General features: G+C 33.9%; 1 protein-coding gene across 1 annotated transcript in view; it reads right to left on the bottom strand.

Annotated features, from left to right (window-relative positions):
- PRKX (protein kinase X-linked) overlaps window positions 1-20,709 on the bottom strand; it is a 144,045-nt gene that overhangs the window by 11,956 nt on the left and 111,380 nt on the right. The window contains exons 4-5 of the mRNA XM_044670391.1: window positions 11,847-11,966; window positions 2,242-2,337 (exon numbers count right to left, since the gene is read on the bottom strand). Of these exons, the coding sequence (XP_044526326.1) occupies window positions 2,242-2,337; window positions 11,847-11,966 (216 nt within the window). The remainder of the gene's footprint in view (window positions 1-2,241; window positions 2,338-11,846; window positions 11,967-20,709) is intronic.

Here is a 20,709-nt window from a genome sequence, read left to right as displayed (position 1 = left end):
TTGCCCAGGGTCATAGCTACTAAGTATCTAAAGCTAGATTTTGAACTCAGGAAGATGAGTCTTCCTGACTCCATGCCCAGCACTCTATATCCACCGCACCAACAAGCTGACATGAATATGTTTTTTCTATTTACATTAAAGCTAAGAAAAAAAGAGGAAAGAAAAAGGTTTAAATGGAAAAAGATATTTACATAAGGGATTTATAGATAGTCACATATTCATCCCTATCTCCATTTCTATACTGGCTATATTCAATGAATATCTTTTCTTTCAAAAACCTTTAAAAAGTTTTTCTATGATAAATATAACAAGACACAATAATATATTTCCAGTAGAACATGAGGAATGTGATTTTCAAATTATATTATTCCTGGAGACAGGGATAAATCAAATGACCTCTTGATATGTTTTACAGATTAATGATTCAATGAAATATGAGATATTAGCAATAGGAACATAAAAGAAAATTTAAATTTCTGGTCTTGTCTCATCCCATGAAATTCAAAGCATATTTTCCAACAGAAAAATCTAAAGCATGTGTAAAAGTATATCCTTTCTGGTGCAAGTCTGCCAACATACACATTGGTTAAGACAGCATCTGCTCACCCATCAACTAAGCAACTTTTTGCCTCAATCCAGTTGTCAGGAAGAACCTGGAAGGAGCCAGAGGTGATCTGGTATCCATAAATTTAATCGTCAGGATGGTGTCTATTTTTAACTCATTCAAATATATCACGTGTATGTGTGTGCGCATATGTGTGTCTATATATATATATATTTAAAATACAGGGAACACATTGTCTTCCTTGCTATTGTCTACCTTCCATATATAAAACACTTCCCACAAAACATATGGAAGATACTTTTACATAAAATGTAAAATACTTGCCCATATCATGCTTTTTTACTTTATCTTCAAAGCATATATACATTCTGTTTATTGCAAAGATTTCAGAAACAGCAATGACACTAAAATATTTTTAGTAGGCGAGAGATCACCTTAAGAGAGATAGTGAAGCCCTTTCTTTTATCCCTACCTAATAGCATTACCTTATAATAGCTGCACCACCACCCATTTTCTAATTGCTTTTTCCAGAACAAGGAAATTTTTTCTTTTTTTCTTTTTTATTTCTCCTCCTATTTAAAGTAAACCTCCATTAAATGCTAAAGCCCTTGAAACATGACTTATTTGTTTCAAATGGAGCCCAGGGCCAGAGGAGTATGGAATAAGCTTGCACAAGCCCTGGAAAACACTTCTACCTGGTGTGCAGATGGAGATCTTTATGCTCCAGGTCTGTTGGTTGAGAAACACTCGCCCTCATGAAACTAACCATAACAATGCTGGAAGGAGTCCTTGAAAAGTGCAGAGTTTGTAAAGTCATCACAACCTGGCCGTAGCTCATGAAAAATATTTTGTCTTAAGTTAATTTCCAGAGGCTATTTCAAAAAGATAAATTTCCCCTTAAGGGAGTGGAATGGGGGGGGGGGGCAGGGGGAGGAAGGGGATGGAGAGGAAAAATCCTAGTTTTGCTACAGTTTAATTGAGTTTTACATCATTTTATGAATACCAATATGGCTAGACTACTACTAAACCTTTTAAGTAATGAGAAATTGTCATTAATATTCCATACTATCTAAAAGTTAAATCTCTGGAAAAGTATAAATTGGTTACTATCTGGAGGGCATGGAGGTTGAAAAATGGGGGAAAGGAATAAGCACATCAACTATTTTTAAAAATTATTACAGATTTAATGAGTCCAACACAAGAGGTAGATATAATACATAACTATGATCCTAATTTTCCCACAAATGTCAACATTTTCTACAAAATAATTGTATCACAAGAACATTAAATACAAATGTAATGTAAGTAGGTAAGTACTATTGAGTCTATCAACAATGTAGCCAGTGATACAACTGTTGAAAAAAATTCATTAATGTTATACTGACACTTGTACTTGCTTATTTGATGGCATATTAAACACCTTTGTTTGGTAGACTTCAGGAAAAACTGAAGTGAAAAGAATAAAAGATGACAGATCGTTAAATTGTTATACTTCATTAAACTGAATAATTGAAAACATTTCTTTTGTGTGGAAAAGATGACTTTTTAGATATTTCTGAATATAACACATGTGATACTGCAATATGGTATCCTGTTATACATATGCTTTAACTGTGATTTTAATTAGAAAGCTCTTAAAATAAACAAACCAATAACAAAGGAGCCAATTTACTTACTTAACATAGAGATCCAAATGCCTAGGGAAATCTATTTTGCCTGCAAGAATTTTTTGATAGATGCCAAATGGGTTGTCATCAAAAAATGGAGGAAACCTGTTTTAAAAAAAATAAATAACTATTTTTAGATTAGAAAAGAGATGGAAAAATGACTATTTCATAGAGAGTATTATTTTTGCCTGAAATAGCAAGGAAGTAATTTATTTCACATGCATTCTTTCATCACATACTGAAATCATCTATATCTCAAGACATGCTGCAAATGGTTGTCTCTAGTTGGCAAAACACACAGAAAAGATAGCCTTGAAAAACTTTCTAAATAGTTTGAATAAATTCAACAACCAATTTATTAAGCACCAATGATATACTGGGCCTTCTGCTATACACTGGGGATACTAAGGCATGAAATGAACAGTCCCTGCCCTCGAGGAGCTTATATTCTATTCAGGATGAATAAAAAGTTAGAAAGATAGATTGGAATCAAGATTATGAATGTAGGCATTTGTATTTTATTTTAGAGGGAACCACTGAAGTTTACTTAACAGGGGAATACATGTTACGATCTGGGCTTTTTGGAATATCAATTTGGCGGTTTTTAGTTCAGGACTGCATCACTTTTATTACAACAGCTTCCTAATTGATTTCTTTGCCTCAAGTCCCTCCCCACTCCAATCCATCCTCTACAGTGTTGCCAAGGTAATTTTCTTTAATTTTCTTTTATCTGACCATATGTCTCTCCTTCTCATTCACCTTCTGTGGTTATACTGCCTTTAGGGGAAAAAAGTATAAATCCTTCTGTTAAGCTTTTAAATACTCTTCTACAGTCTGGCCCCAACCTATCTTTCTAAACTCACTGCCCATTACTCAATGTCCTGCCTCCTCAATCCTGCCAAACTGGCCTTCTCTCTGGGACTCACAGTAAACATCTCTTCTCCATGCCTTCTGCTGGACGTGGTATATGCCTGAAATGCTATCTCCCCACCTCTGGCTCAGAGAATTTTTTTTTTTCTTAAAGATTCAGGTCAAGTATCACTTTCTACAAGAAACCTTCTCCAATTACCGTACAAAGGCAAGTATCATCCCTCCCAAACTACTTTGTATTTATTTATATTTATTCTCTTTCCATTTATTTCACATATATTTATATTAAATGCATATAATATATATGTTGTACATTTCATTAGAAGGTAAGTTTCTGGCAAGTAGGGCTTATTTCATTCTTCATAGCTATAAATGCTTTTTAATGCTCTTTAAAAAAAATGAAATCATGCAAACAAGGAGACTACTTAAAAGAATTTTGAAATAATCTAGGTAAGAAGTGATAAGGGCCTAAAATGGAATGGTGATAGCAGATATGAAAGATGTAAAGGTATAACTGACAAGATTTAGCAACTGATTAGACATATCGAATAAAGAAAAATGAAGAATAGAGGATGACTCTGAGGTTTCAAACCTGCATAACAAGAAGGATTATGATGCCTTTAACAGAAAAAAAGATGTGCTATGAAAAGATCCAAATAGAAAATAAATTCTATTTTGTATATGTTGAGTTTGATGGAAAGATCCTACCAACCTTGAAGCCATTTCTGATTGGAGCTAAGGAGTATAATTTTTCAATCTTCTTTGCCAATTTCTTACCTATCATTTTACACTATTTCTATTTGTAAGAAATGCTGAAATAGTAATAGATTTTAGGCATAGACAATACCTATAAGAATGTACAAAAACAGGGACAGCTGGGTGGCTCAGTGGATTGAGAGTCAGGCCTAGAGATGGGAGGTCTTAGGTTCAAATCTGGCCTCAGACACTTCCTAGCTTTGTGACCCTGGGCAAGTCACTTGACCCCCATTGCCTAGCCCTTACCATTCTTCTGCCTTAGAACCAATACACAATATTGATTCTAAGATGGAAGGTAAGGGTTTAAAAAAAAAAAAAAAGGATGTACAAAAACGAGGAACATTTTAGGGCCTCCGAAAAAAAAAGATCATAGAATTTAAAGATGAAAGACTATAAAGAAGATCATCCATATCCAAGGCACTTAATTTTTGTATTATTATGATCCTCTTTCACAGTCTCAGGAAATCTTTACCTTCATTTTATTCTCAGAATATCATTTTTTAGTTTATAAAATGAATACATATGAAATAAATAGGAATACAAAGAAGACTAATTATATTTTAAAATTCATCATTCTTTTAAGTTCGCCGACCCCAAGTTAAGAACTTATGATTTAGACTTATCCCCCTCCTTTGTCAGATGAAGAGTTCAAGGCCCAGAGAAAGTCTAAGGGAATGGCTAAACAGAATGAAGTATATGAATATAAATGAGATGTTAGTGTAAGAATAATATAGAAGCAAAGAAAGACTTATATGAACTGATGCAAAGTGAAATAAACAGAGCCAAAAACCAATATAAACAGCGACTATTATACAATGTAATTCAAAAGAACAATAATCACAAAACAATGTAAAGTGAATGCTACAAACTTAAAAAAACAAATTAGACCAGTGAAATAACAGATATGAAAAAATACTTTATTTTACTTCCTTTCAGGGGAGGAGGAAAAGTTCACAGTTGTGAAACATTGAATATATTGTCAATTTTTTGGGATGAATTAATCTGTTTTTCTGATTTTTCCTTTTTTTTTTTCTTTAAAAAATTCTTAGGTATAAGGAATAAAAGTCTTTGAAAATGGGGAGAGGAGATATTTAGTTGAGAAAAAAACAAAAGAAGATATCAATAAAATTTTAAAAAATCAAATTGTAAAACAAGGCTGGACTAGATGACCTTAAAAAGATCCCTTTCAGCTCTAATTCCATGATCCTAATAAAAACATTTTTCAAAGAAAAAAATTCAAGAGAATATCAGGCACATGGAACTGATATCCTTAAAGATTTATATAAAAGAGTTGGGAACCCCACAGGAAGAGAAGGGTTTGGGTTTACAAAGCTGGATGAATGTATAGTACATAGAAATACATGTACAATTTCCCCACCTGCTAGACAGTTAGACTGTGTTCCCTCCGCACTCAAGGAACGAGCCAGTGGTGTCATCTCCTGTATCTTAGTGCAGGGACTTTAAGAGTTTGTTACAGGAGAGCTCAAAAGGTCAGGGTCACAAGCAATAGTACAGGCTCTGGAAATGAAGATGAGGGTGACACTGAAAGTAGGAAGGCTGCTACACCAACTGTCCTCACCAACAGATTTTAAGAAGCCAAAGGAAAGGATGGAGAGCAAGGACAGGAGATTTCTGTAGCCACTTCAATAGGCATAAAGTGGAGCAGAAGAAGATAAGGATCCAGAAACTGAGACAGTCTAAACTATCAGATAAATTATGATCTGAGTTGAATTTTGGTGTATTCAAAAGTGCCCACAAGGTGGCAGTCCCATTCCACAGAAACATTTCAAATAATAGCTACCGTGAACTTGTGTTAAGTCCTATTGAGGCAAGTTAACGTGGTAGCATTTTTTTATTTTTGTTTTTGTTTTTAAATCTAAAGGAGGCAACTTTGATCACGAAGGCTTGGCTCTTCATGGTGGCCTATAGGAAACAACAAACTTGCAAGTGGAAACGAGCAGATCTCGAGTCACAGAAGTTGGGTTGTGAAATTGGGGCTGACCTAAATGGCAACTGAAGTCCCTGTGGCTCTTGATTCTACCATAGTTCCTTCTCTGCTATTGAATGAGAGTTGGAAAGAGGGAAGGAAATTTGGGCCATCTTTAAGATGTAAATAATCTAATCAATTTAAAAGCATTTATTAAGCACCTTCGGTGTACTGGGAACTAGAAGATATAAGTACATTAGAGACCAGGGATAAAACTATAAAAGTGAAAGTTCTTGCCCTTCAGTTCTTGTCCTTAACATTTTATCATTTTCCTATTTAGGGAAAAGACGGCTGAACAGTGATACTGAACAGGAATTAAGGACCATATCTCACCTCTGATACTACTTATGTGATGCCAGATGAGTCACATGCTCAGTTTTCTCAGCTGTACAATGGAGACAAACACTGCCACTTATCTCACCATTATGAGAATCAAATAAGAATGCACATAAAGCATTTTGCAAAAATAAAAAAGCACTGTCAGCCAGATGCTACATAATGGATAAGTAAGTATCCTGGAAAATATGTTTGGCATGGAATCATAAAGATTTGAATTCAAATCCTGCTTTAGAAGCTTTAATAACTGTGTGGCTGTGGGCAAATGACTCCTATCTTAGTTTCTTGAATTGTACAATGGGGATATAATAAGAGCACCTACATGTTAGGTAATAAGGACAAAATATGATATTTGTAAAGTTTTAAATACAGTGTCTGGTAAATAGTAGGCATTGTATAAATGTTAGTTATTATTATTTTATTATTACTGTTGTTGCTATTCTTTTTCTCCCCCAAAGACTCTGAAAAGCCAAGGAAAATTAGAGAAAAGATGAACTTAAAACCCTCATTAAGTTAGGAAGTCCTTAGGTCCCTTAAGATTTTTTTGGCTAGAATATGTGGTATTTAATAATTCCATAGTGCAAACTGTTTCACAGAGAATTCTTGGCAAATTGGAGAACACATTCTATAGTCTACACTTGCTTTGTTTCAAACATTGAGTTAAACTCTAGGCATATAAAGGTCCCTACAGAATGCCAATATGGTAGTGACATGGAATATCATGACACATAAAGCAACTTCATCACTGGAGATGGAAGAGCAACCTGCCAGAATCCTCTACATCACTTCTAATGTGTGATGCGGTGAGAAGGGAAAAGAGTGGACAGCGTAAAGGGTTGAGCTTGAAGTTTCCTGTCATCAGGTAGTGAATGACTCATGCCCAAGAAGTTAGAGCTGGCTAGCACAGCTGAGGTTCTCTCATAAATATTTGTGGTTCACATCAGTGCTGCTGCCCACACTAGGTCCCAAGATCAGGCAGGCAAAGCTGGTACCATGCTCATGTCACTGGAGAGCAAAGAGCTATAAAATAAGATGGCAAAGGAGACAAGAACTGGGCTGAGAATAATAAACTTAAGATTTATAGAGTGCCTCTACAGCCATGCTCCACTGAGAAAGAATTCCTTAATGACAAAATGACCAAGAAGTATGTGGGGGGAGAAGGGAGAGATTCACAATTTTATTATTATTGTTTGCAACTGGCGATTGAAAAATTTAGAACAGAATTAAAATTGCAAAGACAATTTCTAAGATGATTTTCTGAAATAATTTTGTTAGTCTTATCAGTTTCATATTTCAGTTATCCACTAAGGGTTATTAGATAAGGATAACAACCCTCAGAGACAATGGGATTTGGCTAAGTAATTTATATGATCAAGGATTTAAGGAAGAGAAATTGTCTACAAAATAACTGTTTCCGGGGGCAGCTGGGTAGCTCAGTGGAGTGAGAGTCAGGCCTAGAGACAGGAGGTCCTAGGTTCAAACCCGGCCTCAGCCACTTCCCAGCTGTGTGACCCTGGGCAAGTCACTTGACCCCCATTGCCCACCCTTACCAATCTTCCACCTATGAGACAATACACCGAAGTACAAGGGTTTAAAAAAAAAATCAAAAAAAAAAAAATAACTGTTTCCATGTTCATCTCCTCCATCCAGATATGTCAATTTGCTTAATAAAATAAGGCTAAAACTCCACAGTCAATAAGGAATGTTCTTTTGGCATTTGATAAAAAGAATCAGTGTCCTGGCCCCATCATTAAACAGGCTAAATCACTTAACCTCTTTAGGTCTCAGTTTCCTCATGTGTAAAATTAAGAAGTTATTGGACTAGATATTCCTTCCAACTCTAAATATGTCTTGAGGGAGAACTCAGAGCTGTAAGAACAATTTAAAAAAAAAAAGAAGCTAGAACACGATATTAAAAATAGAAAATAATAAAATATGGAATCTGGAAATAATTTTTTTAAATTGTGGATGGAAGATAAGCTTGGTAAGAAAATACAATTCAAGAAAAATATTATTTTTAAAAATGTAAATGCATATGATACAAATAAAAGAAATATATTTCTTGTCCTTAAGTTTTCAATGCATAAATTGCATAGTCTTAAATAAAAAAGAGGGGAGAGGTTGAATTAGAATGATACTGAGCTAGTGAAATCATACTTTTTCCCAGTTTCATTATTTCCTTTTGCACATTAGAGAGCAGAGCCTTACGTAATTAGCACCTCATAGGATAATTATATGCCGATTCATTCCTTTGGTATCTGTGAGGAATTTTTCCTAACGGTATTAGAATGAATATTTCCCTTTCCTATTTAGCAACCAAGCTAGGGCTGTGGTTTTATTTTGAATGCATTCACACATAATAATATATAGTGGAAACATAACAATTTAAGAAATAGGGCATTAAACTCTAGGAGAAAGTTTGTCATACCTGAAAGCAGTTATTGAGTATATTAACCAAAGTGCTCTTAGTAAGCAAGAGATTCCATGACACTATTATTGGAAAAATATTTTAGCAGCAGTTGAACCAGGAGGTGGAAATTTTTTATACCAAAGGAAAGACTAGTAATCATGCCAGAAGGAATAACAATAGTCAACAAGACTTATTGAGAAATAATACTATGCTGGATTCTTAAGAAATAACACTGTGAAATATTGGTATTTTTATTCAGAAAATTTAAATTTTCTATTTAAAATCATTTTACAAAAGCCAATGAAAAACAAGGTCAATATACTGAATCCTGCTTTACAAACAACTTACCATTAAGGAATGTATTAAATTGAAAGATATTGGGAGTAAATTCATTAGGGAAACGAAGTTAAATTAAGAAATAAAAGATTTTAAAAATCATATATAGTGGTAAAAGGAAGCAGAAGAGGACCTGTGCTAGAAGTAAGAACATGTAGGCATACAATGCTTGTCATCAGTATTATTTCCTCTAAATTTTAAAGATTGCCTAAAGTTCCTGACAGCATAGTAAGGGGGAAAAAATCCAGCTATGACATAATTTAGGTACAACTGTTCTTGTTCACTTGTTTCAACTGTGTCTGACTCTGCATGACCCCATTTAGGATTTTCTTGGCCCAGATACTGGAGAGGTTTGACATTTCTTTCACCAGCCCATTTTCCAGATGAGGAAGTAGGGTGAAATGCCTTTCCCAAGACCGAAAGCTAATAAATGACTGAGGCCAGATTTGAACTCAGAAAAATGAGTCATCCTGATGCAGGTCCAGCACTCTATCTACTGCCCAATCTAGCTGCCCTCAGAGTTTAGATATAATGGTTTAATGGTTTCTTGTAACAGCATTTCGGTTATATTCTGTAAAGATGGATTAGGACGGTTTTTAATAGGTCATTCTTGATAATCAGTACTAGTAAGAGGAAGAGGTTAATAAGAATAAATGTAAATCCATTAGTTAAGACCACGGCTCCAATTAGAGGTCTGTACTCAGTATTGGTCCAACTACAGAACACTGAGCAACTCTGATTTTCAGGGTAACTTTACATCTATCTTAATTTCTTCCTATTATTGAGATTTCATCATGGGGAAAGGGAATATAGCTCCAGTGGGGTCCTGGTAGGCTCCTTGTAGACAAATGAATGTATTAGAATTCTTTTTATTTTCCACAATGTCTAGCACACATATTGACTTGCATATAAGAAGTGCTTAATAAAAACAGTATGATAATTTATGGTGTGATAGAAAGAACAGTGCATTTTTTAAAAACCTTTACCTTCTGTCTTAGTATTAAAACTATGAATGGTACCAAGGCAGAAGTGCATTCAGGACTAGCCAACGGGGGTTAAGTGACTTGTTCAGGGTCACACAGCTAAAAAGTGTCCAAGGCCAAATTTGAACCCAGGAACTCCAACCTTTAGTCTAAACTCTCAATCCACTGAACCACCTAGCTTCCCCCAGAGCAATGTATTTGTAAGACAGAAGACCATCCCAATTATTTGCCAGTATGTAACCTGGGGCAAATCACTTAACATCTCTTAAGTAATTTCTAAATCTCTAAAGAAGGTAATTAGAATAGGGGACCTTATTATACCTTCTAGCTCTAAATCATAGTATCTCTTATGATGGATTGAGGCCCTTCTCCCTATGGGACTATTCTTTGATTTAAGAAAAAAGGCATAATTTGCTAGATGGGGTACAGCCATTAAATCGTATTAACAAAAATTCAAGAAGGTAAAAATCTAGACTTTTAATAAACGTGTTTTGGTGTTTTTTTTTTTTTTAGTAGCAAGAGAAAAGAGAGCCAAGGTAAGATTTTCTTTGTTTATAAATTTTTCTGCTGAAATACAAAAGAAAAACTCACTTCTAGGCATGAAATAATATAAAATCATAGGGATTGATTATAATTCATTTCTCTTTATTAACCATGCCAGAAGACAAAAACTGGAGCTCAATTTCTTCTCCTCTAAAATATTTAGTCTGTATTAGTTCTAAAATTCTCAGATCCCATAATCTAATTGAAAAAAATCATGATCCCAAAAGTACAAATTAATCTACAGAAAATGCTGCCACCTTGTGCTGAAAAATATTATTAAAGATAATATTTGTGAAAGATTATAAATGAAGGAAGGATATCTACTTGTCATTTCATAGGAAGAGAATATATTGACTAGTATCTTTTTGGGGAAAATACACTATTTTATTTTTTTTAGATGATTCTGTTGAAAAGCCCTATAGAAATTTCAAAGGACAAAAAAAGTGTCATGGATTTTTTTCTCTATTAAAGATCATTTTCAGTTATTATATTTCAAAGAACTTTTCAGGAGGTATGGCATTTTATGAAACAAGCTGGAAATTCAAGATTTTCCCTACATGAAATATAAGAAATTGAGTTTCTTTAGGAAATTAGGAAGATAACATTTGAATGGTAAGTCATTTGATTGATATTACCAGATACCATTAATGACTACCAGAAAATCTAATAAACTGGTAACATGACAGAGTTAAAGCTAGAAAGGACCTGACGGCAATTAATTTTAACCTTGTCACTTTATAAATGAGGAAATTGAGTCAGAGATTCAAATGGCAGGGATACACAGCTAATAAAGTCTAAGGCAGGATTTGAATCAAGGTCTTCCTAAAGTTATTCTCATTTTATAGATAAAGACCTTGGGCTTTAGAGAAATTTAGAATCTTATCCATTGTCACACAGCCAACAGGCATTAAATATGGGATCTGAATTCAGATCTCTCCTAATTTCAAGTCTAATAGTCTTTCTCCTATACCTACACGATAGAAAACCTGAAATGGGGCCCCAATTCCAAGGCTGTGACTGAGGGCCAATACTGCTAGGCTCAGAAAGTCTCATTATCAGAAGGCTGACCACTAAGTGATGGATGGGGGGGGGGGACGGGGGGGGAGGTTGAATTCACTTGAATTACTGAAGGGAATAGCCTTCATACTTTTGAAAACAGAAGTTATATGAGAAGCAATGTGCTATAGTGGAAAAGGAATTGACCTCAGAGATAAAAAACAAATGACCTTGGTTTAAATCAATTTCTGACATATATTAACTGTGTAACCTATTTAACTTCTCAGGGTTCCAGTAATTCTCTTCATATATCAAATATCATGTATCTGATACAAGAAACAAGGAGAAAAAATGTTTATAAATAGGCTGCATTTTAACCTGTAAAAGAAACTCTTACCCAGAGAGCATCTCAAAGATCAGAATCCCAAGAGCCCACCAATCTACTGCTCTTCCATGACCTTTACTTTGTATAACTTCAGGAGCAAGGTATTCTGGTGTCCCACAGAGTGTCCATGTCCTGGAAGAATAATAAATAACGAAGGCAGAAAAAAGAATTATCATTTTTTCCAATATATTTTCTCAGTTCTAAAATTCTAAATATTCCAAATATGTAGCAAAGATGCTACATTTCTGGGTAAATATCATTTATTGGACTGTACAAAAATAAGAATCTTTGTCTTATGCATTTTTCATAACGTTTTTAACAAATGCAAGAGATAACAGGCAATAAACCCTGTTATCAATAGAAAAAATCATAAACAGAAAATGGGCTGCTGAAAATTCTTATGATGGAGTCCCAGGCAAGGGAACTGCTAATTTTGGATTTATTTAATTAACCTATTTCTTAAGCAGCCTAAGTGAGTTATTCAGTGACTTCTTTGAAGGTAAGTTCTGATACTTCTGAGCATGTTCCTTAACCAGTTTTATGCCTTGTTAATAAGTGTCAAAGCCATCTGGTGCTAATTGACTTTAATGAGATTTTTTAAACACCCAATAAAAATTTGGCTTTAATGAACGAGTAATGCTCTTTAGAGGAAGTGCTACTGCTCAAATATTGGTGTTGATATTTTTATGGAAGTATTCTCTGACTAAAGTTCATTATAATTTCATCTTTAGCTTAATGTGCTTCTTAGACTAGACACATTGCTTGATTCTTAAATTAAACTTTTGAACCACAAAGAAACAGGTGAGCAAGTCTGATTTAATTCCAAACTTTAGTGCCATCTAGTAGCAAATTGAATGTAAGTGTACTACCAACAAAACTTGACTCTTGAGTCTTAAGAAAAGGTTAAAATGCTGCAAGTCATTTTGAAAACAAAGATTAAAACTTAAATGTCCTGTACAATCTAAAATATTATTTTTAACATTTCAGTTGTAAAGAAAATAATCCTACAAACTACAAAATGTTTACAGTTTCTTTGACTTTCCAGGTGACCTTTTGGTAAACTCAAAATTTCATTTCTACATTAGACTGGCCAATTTTATGCAAAATACCTGAAATGAAGATGGATTTGAGATATCCATGTCTAGATTCTGAATAGTCATGGAATAATTTTTCTGAATTCAATCAGTCACTTAAAATTATTTAAATGCTACAGAACATAAGCAATCTTTTCAGTCTAAAATTTATTCTGTATCATAACTTGTAAAGAATTAGGATCAAAGAGTAGAAGGTAAAGGGAGGGGCATTTTGGGATCTATAAAAGAAGGAACTTTCACCTAGAGATGCTTCAAATAAAAGGGGATAGCCAATTAATATTCCCTGTCACTGTTAAAATCTTTAAGCAAAAACTTTACTTGTAAGGGATGTGGAATATATTTATTTTTGCATCAAGCAAGGGGCTAGACTATATTATCTCTTAGGGGAGATTAGAGCACTTCAAGGAACAAGGAGCATGAAAGCAGAATCTTATGGTATATCCAGATTTCTACAGTATGCTTCTCATTGTACAAAGACAGAGGAAAACAAATTATGTTAGTGGCAACTAACTCTATTGGCATTTTGCCAGGGTATTTAAAAGAGCCATGACAGGATACTAACGAGTATCTTAGATCACAGCAGCCCATAGATGAATAAATATGTAGTGAGAAACAGTGGTTCCCTTGTGCAAGGTAGAAGCACTCTAAAACAGTGTAAACAATGCTAGATTTCAAGTCAGTAGATTTGGAAAAAAGTCTGAGCTGTGCCACTGTGTGACCTTGGCTAAATCACTTTACCTATCTGGATTTCAATTTCCTCTGATGCAAAATTAGGGAGTTGGGCTGGAAGATCAGCTCTAAAATTATGACCTTATGAAAGAATGTTTGAGTTTGGGATTCTATCAAAGTATTAGGGTCTGAGATGTGGCACTCTTCCAGAAAAACACACACACACACACACACACACACACACACACACACACACAAAATTATCTGAGAAAATGATTCAAGAGCTTTTGATGAGGATAAACTGAATTAGAATCCTTATCTCAGAAGTAGCAAACTCAAGTGTAAAGTAGGACCTCTAATGGGTATATAAGAATCCCTGTGTCACATACTTATGTAGAAAAGCACATATTAACATTATCTATGTTTTATTTAATTTTGTTAAATATCTCCAATTACATATTAATTTGATTTGGCTACACCCATCTGCATGTGCTACTCCTCTGTCTTACATAATCAACACCTATATCAGGTGTTCTTGCTTTAGTAATGAAATATTAATTTCATTATGTCTATTAAACCCTACAGAGATATGTGAAGCTATGTATTTTACAACTTTAAAAATTTTAATTTCTATAGACTACAGAAATTCTATAAGACTATCACCAGGCTTACTTTTATTTATATAAATAGCTGAGAATATTTTATGATTTGCTCACTTCGATTTATCTAGGAAAGAAATAGTGGGAAGAGAGGTCTCAATCTATGTTCCCTAAAATAATTAAACTTTATTTTCTCCTAAAAACATTTATATTTGTATCTTCTCTTATTGTTTTACATACACTTCCTCCTGCATTACTAACCTTTTCTATAGTAATAAAGAGGAAAAAAAAACAAAAATAAACTAAAAAAATCTGGTACTATATACAATATTTAATACTAGGAATCCCAACCGTAGTAAAAGGATGGGGGAAATATCTTCTCCTATTTTTTCTTCGCTGGCTGGCTTGTTCTTTGTTGTACTGTAGCATTTATTTTTTTTTATTACATTGTGGTACTTGTTCTTACCATTTACTTTATCATTGCTTTCCTTAGCTATTTACTTTGTATTGTATCAACTCACATAAGTCCTTCCATGACTTTTATATTCATCATCTCTGTAGCAGAATTAACACTCAGTTACATTCACGTAACACAATGTGTTTAGCCATTTCCCAATCAAAGGGTAGCTTTGTTTCTAGTTCTTTGCTACTACAGAAACTGATGCTATAAATATTTCAGAACACATAGAGCTTTTCTTTTTGTCAATGAAATCCTGGCAAACAATAAGCCTTGTAGTGGAATCTCCAAGTTAAAAGAGTAGGAACAATTTAGTCTTTTTTTTCCTTTACATTATTCCAAATTGTTTTCCAGAATGGTAAGGCCCAGTCACAACTCTATCATCCTTGCATTGGTGGATCTGTTTCCACAAACACTCTAGCACTGACTATTCCAATCTTTTGTAATTTGTCATTTTGTTGGATATGAAGTAAAACTTCAAGACTATTTTAATTATTAGTTATTTGGAGTGTCCTTTCATACGGTTGTTAATAATTTGCAATTATCCTTTTAAGAATTTCGTTCATATCCTTTGACCACTTATCTATAGGAAAATGCTTTTTTTTATTATATGTTGTCATTGTGACTTGAATAATAAGTCCTTGTCAAATATAACTGATACAAAGATTCTTTTCTCATCTGTAAGCTTTCCTTCTTGTCTTAAATGAATTAATCAAATTAATTTAATAACTATCTTTTGTAATTGTCTCCATCCCTTGTATATAATTGCTTTATATTCTTAATTAATACTGTATTCAATGAGTAAATACTTAAAAGGACAAATGTTTCTCATATGTGAACTTAATAAAGGCTATGAAAAATATTAAGGTAGTTGGTTAATTTTATGTTTTTTGAAAATAATCTTTTTGATGCTTTTGCTTTTTACACCAACCAATTTCTAATACTGACTTAAACTGCCTCTACTCGCTTCAACTTCTCTTATTAAAAAAAAATTAAGCTGAAAAGGGATTATAATTTTTAAACCATCTATTACATTTGCCTATTTTGAGCTTATTATTACTTCTTTACTTTTCACTTCATCATAGTCACAACTTTCCTAATAATCATTTTATCTATCACTATAATTATATTGCTTTGCTCACCACTATTCTGTATGCAGATATATATATGTATATATATGCATATAAAGATTAGGCTTTATATGCATGATTTTAAGACCTATTAGTCTGCCCTAGACTACTTAACCTTTTTAATTCTTTACAACTTCTAACTCTAAAGAAGAACTAACTCTCCACTATCCAGTTCTATCTTATCCTATTCCATCACATTTTATGCCCCATTACTTTCTTTCTAGTCTTCCTGAAATCTCATCTGCTGCACCTGAGACACTCTTCTTTTTAAAACCTTACTTTGAGTCTTAGAATCAACACCAAGTATCAGCTCCAAAAGAGAAGAGTAAAGGCTAGGCAATTTGGGTCAAATAACTTGCCCAGGCTCACCCAACTAAGAAATGTCTAAGTTCACATTTGAACTCAGGACCTCTCCCTTCTCCAGACCTGGCTCTCTATCCATGGAGCCACTTTGCTGCCCTGATGCTTTCTAAATTAAACAAAGAGTTACTTCTCTAGTCTCAAATATATATTTTTTAATTTTTTAAACCCTTAACTCTCAAATATTTAATAGCACAATTTGGCAAACTTAGTCCTTACACCTCCTTTAAATAATACTTTGAAGTTTATTGAGAGATAGCATTAGTGGATACAGGAGAGAGTAAAGAAGACTGCTCTTCTGCCTCTGACACATACACTGACTGTGTGATCCTGAATAAGTGACAACTTCTTAGAATCTGAAGCAACTCTATGACTGTGCCAGGTGGGTTGCAGAGACGCCTTGATGGAAAGTTTCTAAAGTGAGAGATCTACAGTGAAGAAATCATGACCAAAAAATAAAAACAGCAATTATTCATATTTCAACAAAGCTGACACTCATGCCTAGAACTCCCTCTCTCCTCATATTCACCTCCAGGATTCCCTGGCCTCCTTCAAGTCTTAGCCTAAATTTCACCTTCCATGAGAAGTCTTTCCCAGCCTTCCTTAAATTTAGTACCTTCCTTCTGAAATTACCTCCAGCTTACCTTATATTTTTACATATTGTTTGAACATAGCTGCTCCTAAACAAACAAGCAAGCAAACAAAGAAACAAGTGAATGAATAAATAGATGAATGAATGAATAAATGAAGGAATAAATGAATAAATAAATAAATGGATGAATAAATGGCTGATATGCATTGATGGAGAGAGTTACCATACTTAGAATTCTCTAAATAGGTGAAAAATTATAGGAATGGCCCCCTTCCCCCTCTCCCCAAATAACCATACTAATTTGGACTAACTAGGAAGGCCAATCTAACTTACTAAAAATCTTAATTATACAATATTTTAAGAGATATGGCTTTGCCAATTTACAGTACATTTTATAACAATGGGATATCTATCAATTAGAGAATGGCAGGAAAAAGTGAGGGATATATACGTAATGAAATTCTGTTGTACCATAAGAAATTGTCTTTTACATTAAATTGTAGGCTCCTTGAGGGCAGGGACTGTCTTTTTGCTCTTATTATATCCCCAGTTCTAGGCACAGAGTTTGACATATAGTCAGTGCTTAATCAATGTGTATTGAATTGAATTAAAATATGAAAAAGATAGCCTCAGAGGATGCTGGGTAGTATGAATTGATAAGAATAAAATGAATAGAGCCAGGAAAAAAAAATACATACATAGTAACAACAACATAGTGAAAGACTTGAGAACTTAGATAAATTCAGTGACTCCACCCATGGCCTCATGAAGACACAGCTCAGAGCTTCAAACCTTAGATATTTTTGCTTTAAGATCAAAAGGTTGTTTGGGGTCGGAAAAAATGGATACAGGTTAATATTCATTTTCCACAGCTTTTTGAGGGGAAGGTGTCAAAAGGGAAGAGTAAAAGGAGCTTAGCAACAGAGAAGCCAACAACAACAACAAAAATGGCTTTTGAAACATTTCCAAAAATGTATAGAGAACAGTGGGAAGTTCTGAGAGAAATACATATAATCAAGGCAGTTTTGAAATAAAAATGTAGAATTTATGATATGCTCTTTTTAAAAAGTAATGTATGAAGTAGATAGATTCATGGTTTCCCTTTTCATCCTCTTTTTTTTTTTTCTTTTTGGTTCTGCTGTATATATGGAAATGCCTTCTTTGGGTGTTTAAGTTCAAAATAAATTTTTTTAAACTAAAAAACAAAACAAAACATAATGGTTTCCATGGTGTCTCTCCCTTAAGCCTGTGAGCTCCTTGAAAATATGGACTCTCTTTTGCCTTTCTTTGTATGTTCGCTCCTTAGCACAGTGTTTGGCACATAGTTAATTATAAATGCTTGATTTGTAGAAGATCCCTGTGAAGTACATAGTACAAGCACTATTATCACCACATGAAGAAACATGCTCTGAGTGGTTGTGACTTGCCTGTGGTTACACAGCTAATAAATGACTAAGTCAGGATTCAAAACCAGTTCCTCTGCAAGTTGAGCACACTATCAACTATTCAACCCTGAGATTATCTTAAGTCCTTGGACCTATATACAACATTCACTTCCTTTTATGCCTGCACTGTCTTTGTATTTCCCACAAAGAATGTAAGCACCTTGATGTCAGGGACTTTTTGTATTTGTATCAGAAATACCTAATACAATAACTAGCACACAAAAGTAAGAAATCTAATAAATATTTGACTGAATGTGTTCTATAACAATTTTTAATCCTTGATTTGCAGAAAGCCACATCTAATTATGATAATCAGAAAATTAGATGGAAGTATATAATTTTACTATACTTCAGTCACTTCTGGGCATTTCTTCTTGCTCCATTATCTGGAATGATTCACTGAGGATACTATGTCTTCCAATGAATCAGAGGGGAAAATATAAAAAATTAATATGTGAAATGATTCCCCCCCAACCCCACCTCAGCATCAGTATGAAACAGTCTGATCAGTTTCTTTCATCAGGCTACAAAAATAGGTTGGGTTCTTTCGTCCTTGTTAAGGATAAAAGAATTAAGAGCAGGGCTGGCCAGCCATTAAAAATTCCCTGACCCTTTTGAAATATTAAGGGAAGTCAGCAAACCCTGGAAGCCATTATGGAATACATATTCCATTTTGCACCCATTCAGATTGTTGAAAGAGTCAACTGACCAATTCAGGATGTTTTACAGGTCAACTGATAAATTAATTTAAAAATGAGAGAAAAAAATAAATGAATCATTCCAAATACTTGACTCACACTCACTAAAGCACTGATAAAATGTTATTTGTCTGTGAGATAGAAAATGCTCTTTCAAGAAGGTTACATTGGGGTTTGCATGAATGACTATAAAAGATCCATGAGGAATTAACCCCACATTCACATTTATTGGATAGAATATCAGACAGGGAATCTTAGGATCTGAGATAGAGCCAAAAGATGTCTTTTCCTAGTTACAAGTGAGTAATCCTGTGAAAGATATTAACCTCTCTCTAACTCACTTTAGCATCCTATAAAATGAGGATAAAATCCCTTACCTTACTGACAGAAGAGATGTAAAGTTAAAAGCTATTAAAAAAAAGCTAAAGTGTTTAGGAAAGATCATTCCTTGTAAATCTGAAATGTTACTATTATCAGGTAGACAAGTTTTTACCTTAAAACTGCCATGGACAAAGGAATCATAGGTAAGCTCACAATTTAGCTGGGAAGACAAAATAGGTCATCTAAAATAATTAGATGTCAATTGTGTGATAAAAAGATGCATGGCTGACTCTTAATTAAGAAGGAATGAATTAGCATGGTCAGGAGAAATGCTTTAGAGCTGGAAAAGACCTTTGGCCATCTAGTCCCACCCCACAATTTTAGCTAAGGTTCAAGGAATAAATCAAGTTAAAGTGAACTAACTTGCTCCTCCCCTAGGTCGTCCTAAAAGTTAGTGGAAGAATTGGAACTAAAGCCAAGGTCCCCTAACTGATTATTCATTGTCTCCCCAAAGAATTGATAATAAGAGACCTAAAGTCAAGGAGATCAGAAAAGCAATTACTACAATAATCCAGGCAAGGGCAGAGATGGGACTTTTAGTGTGCTGCATGAATTACGGAGGTCCCGTTTGACTGAATCCCCGGTGTAGGGGATGGGGATTAGTAAATAACAAGGATAGAAACATAGATTGGGGCCAGGTTGTAGAAGACTTTTAAAAATTAAACAGAGGATTTAATCTTATCATAAAGGAAATAAGAAGCACTGGAGCTGACCAAGTAGTGGAGTCATAGTCAGAGCTGCCAATAGACAAGGAATAAGAGAATCATGAGGGTAAAATGGACAGTTTTTATTACATAAAATTGAGATTTTTGTACAAACAAAATGGATCCAATTAAAATTAGAAGAACAGTGAAATGGGGAAAAAATTTTATTAACTCTGATAAAAGATATCATATTTAATATATCTACAGAACTAATTTTGATATTTGAGAACAGCCAATTCCCAATATACAGTGAACCAAATCATACAAAAAAAGCCCACAAGAAATCTAAGCTATCAACAGATATTTGAAAAAAAAAAACTCCAAATTTCTAATAATGAGAAATGCAAATTAAAATGACTGAGATTTGACCACAGACCTTCTTAAATGACAAAAATGTCAAAAAATGGAAAAGAAGAATTGTTGGAAGACTGTGGGAAAGTATGTAAATTGATTCTGCCATTCTGGAAAATAGTTTCAAATTATACCCCAAAAGATACTAAACCGTGCAAACCCTTTGACCTTGCAATGCAATGACAAGGCCTCTGCCTCTAAGAGATCAGATAAAGAAGAAAATGACCTACACGTATAAAAAAAAACATTTGCAGCAGATCTTTTTTAAAGTGGTAAAAAACTGGAAACTAAAACGGTATACCCATTAATTGGAGAATGGTTGAACAAATTATGGTATCTAAATATAATGAAATATTATTGTGCCATATGACATAATGAAATTCTTATTTTTAGCC

This window comes from Gracilinanus agilis, chromosome 3, assembly GCF_016433145.1.
Source record: "Gracilinanus agilis isolate LMUSP501 chromosome 3, AgileGrace, whole genome shotgun sequence".
Taxonomy (NCBI): Eukaryota; Metazoa; Chordata; class Mammalia; order Didelphimorphia; family Didelphidae; genus Gracilinanus; species Gracilinanus agilis.
The sequence above is the reverse complement of the archived record's forward strand: the minus strand, read 5'-3'. Positions and strand labels throughout refer to the sequence as shown.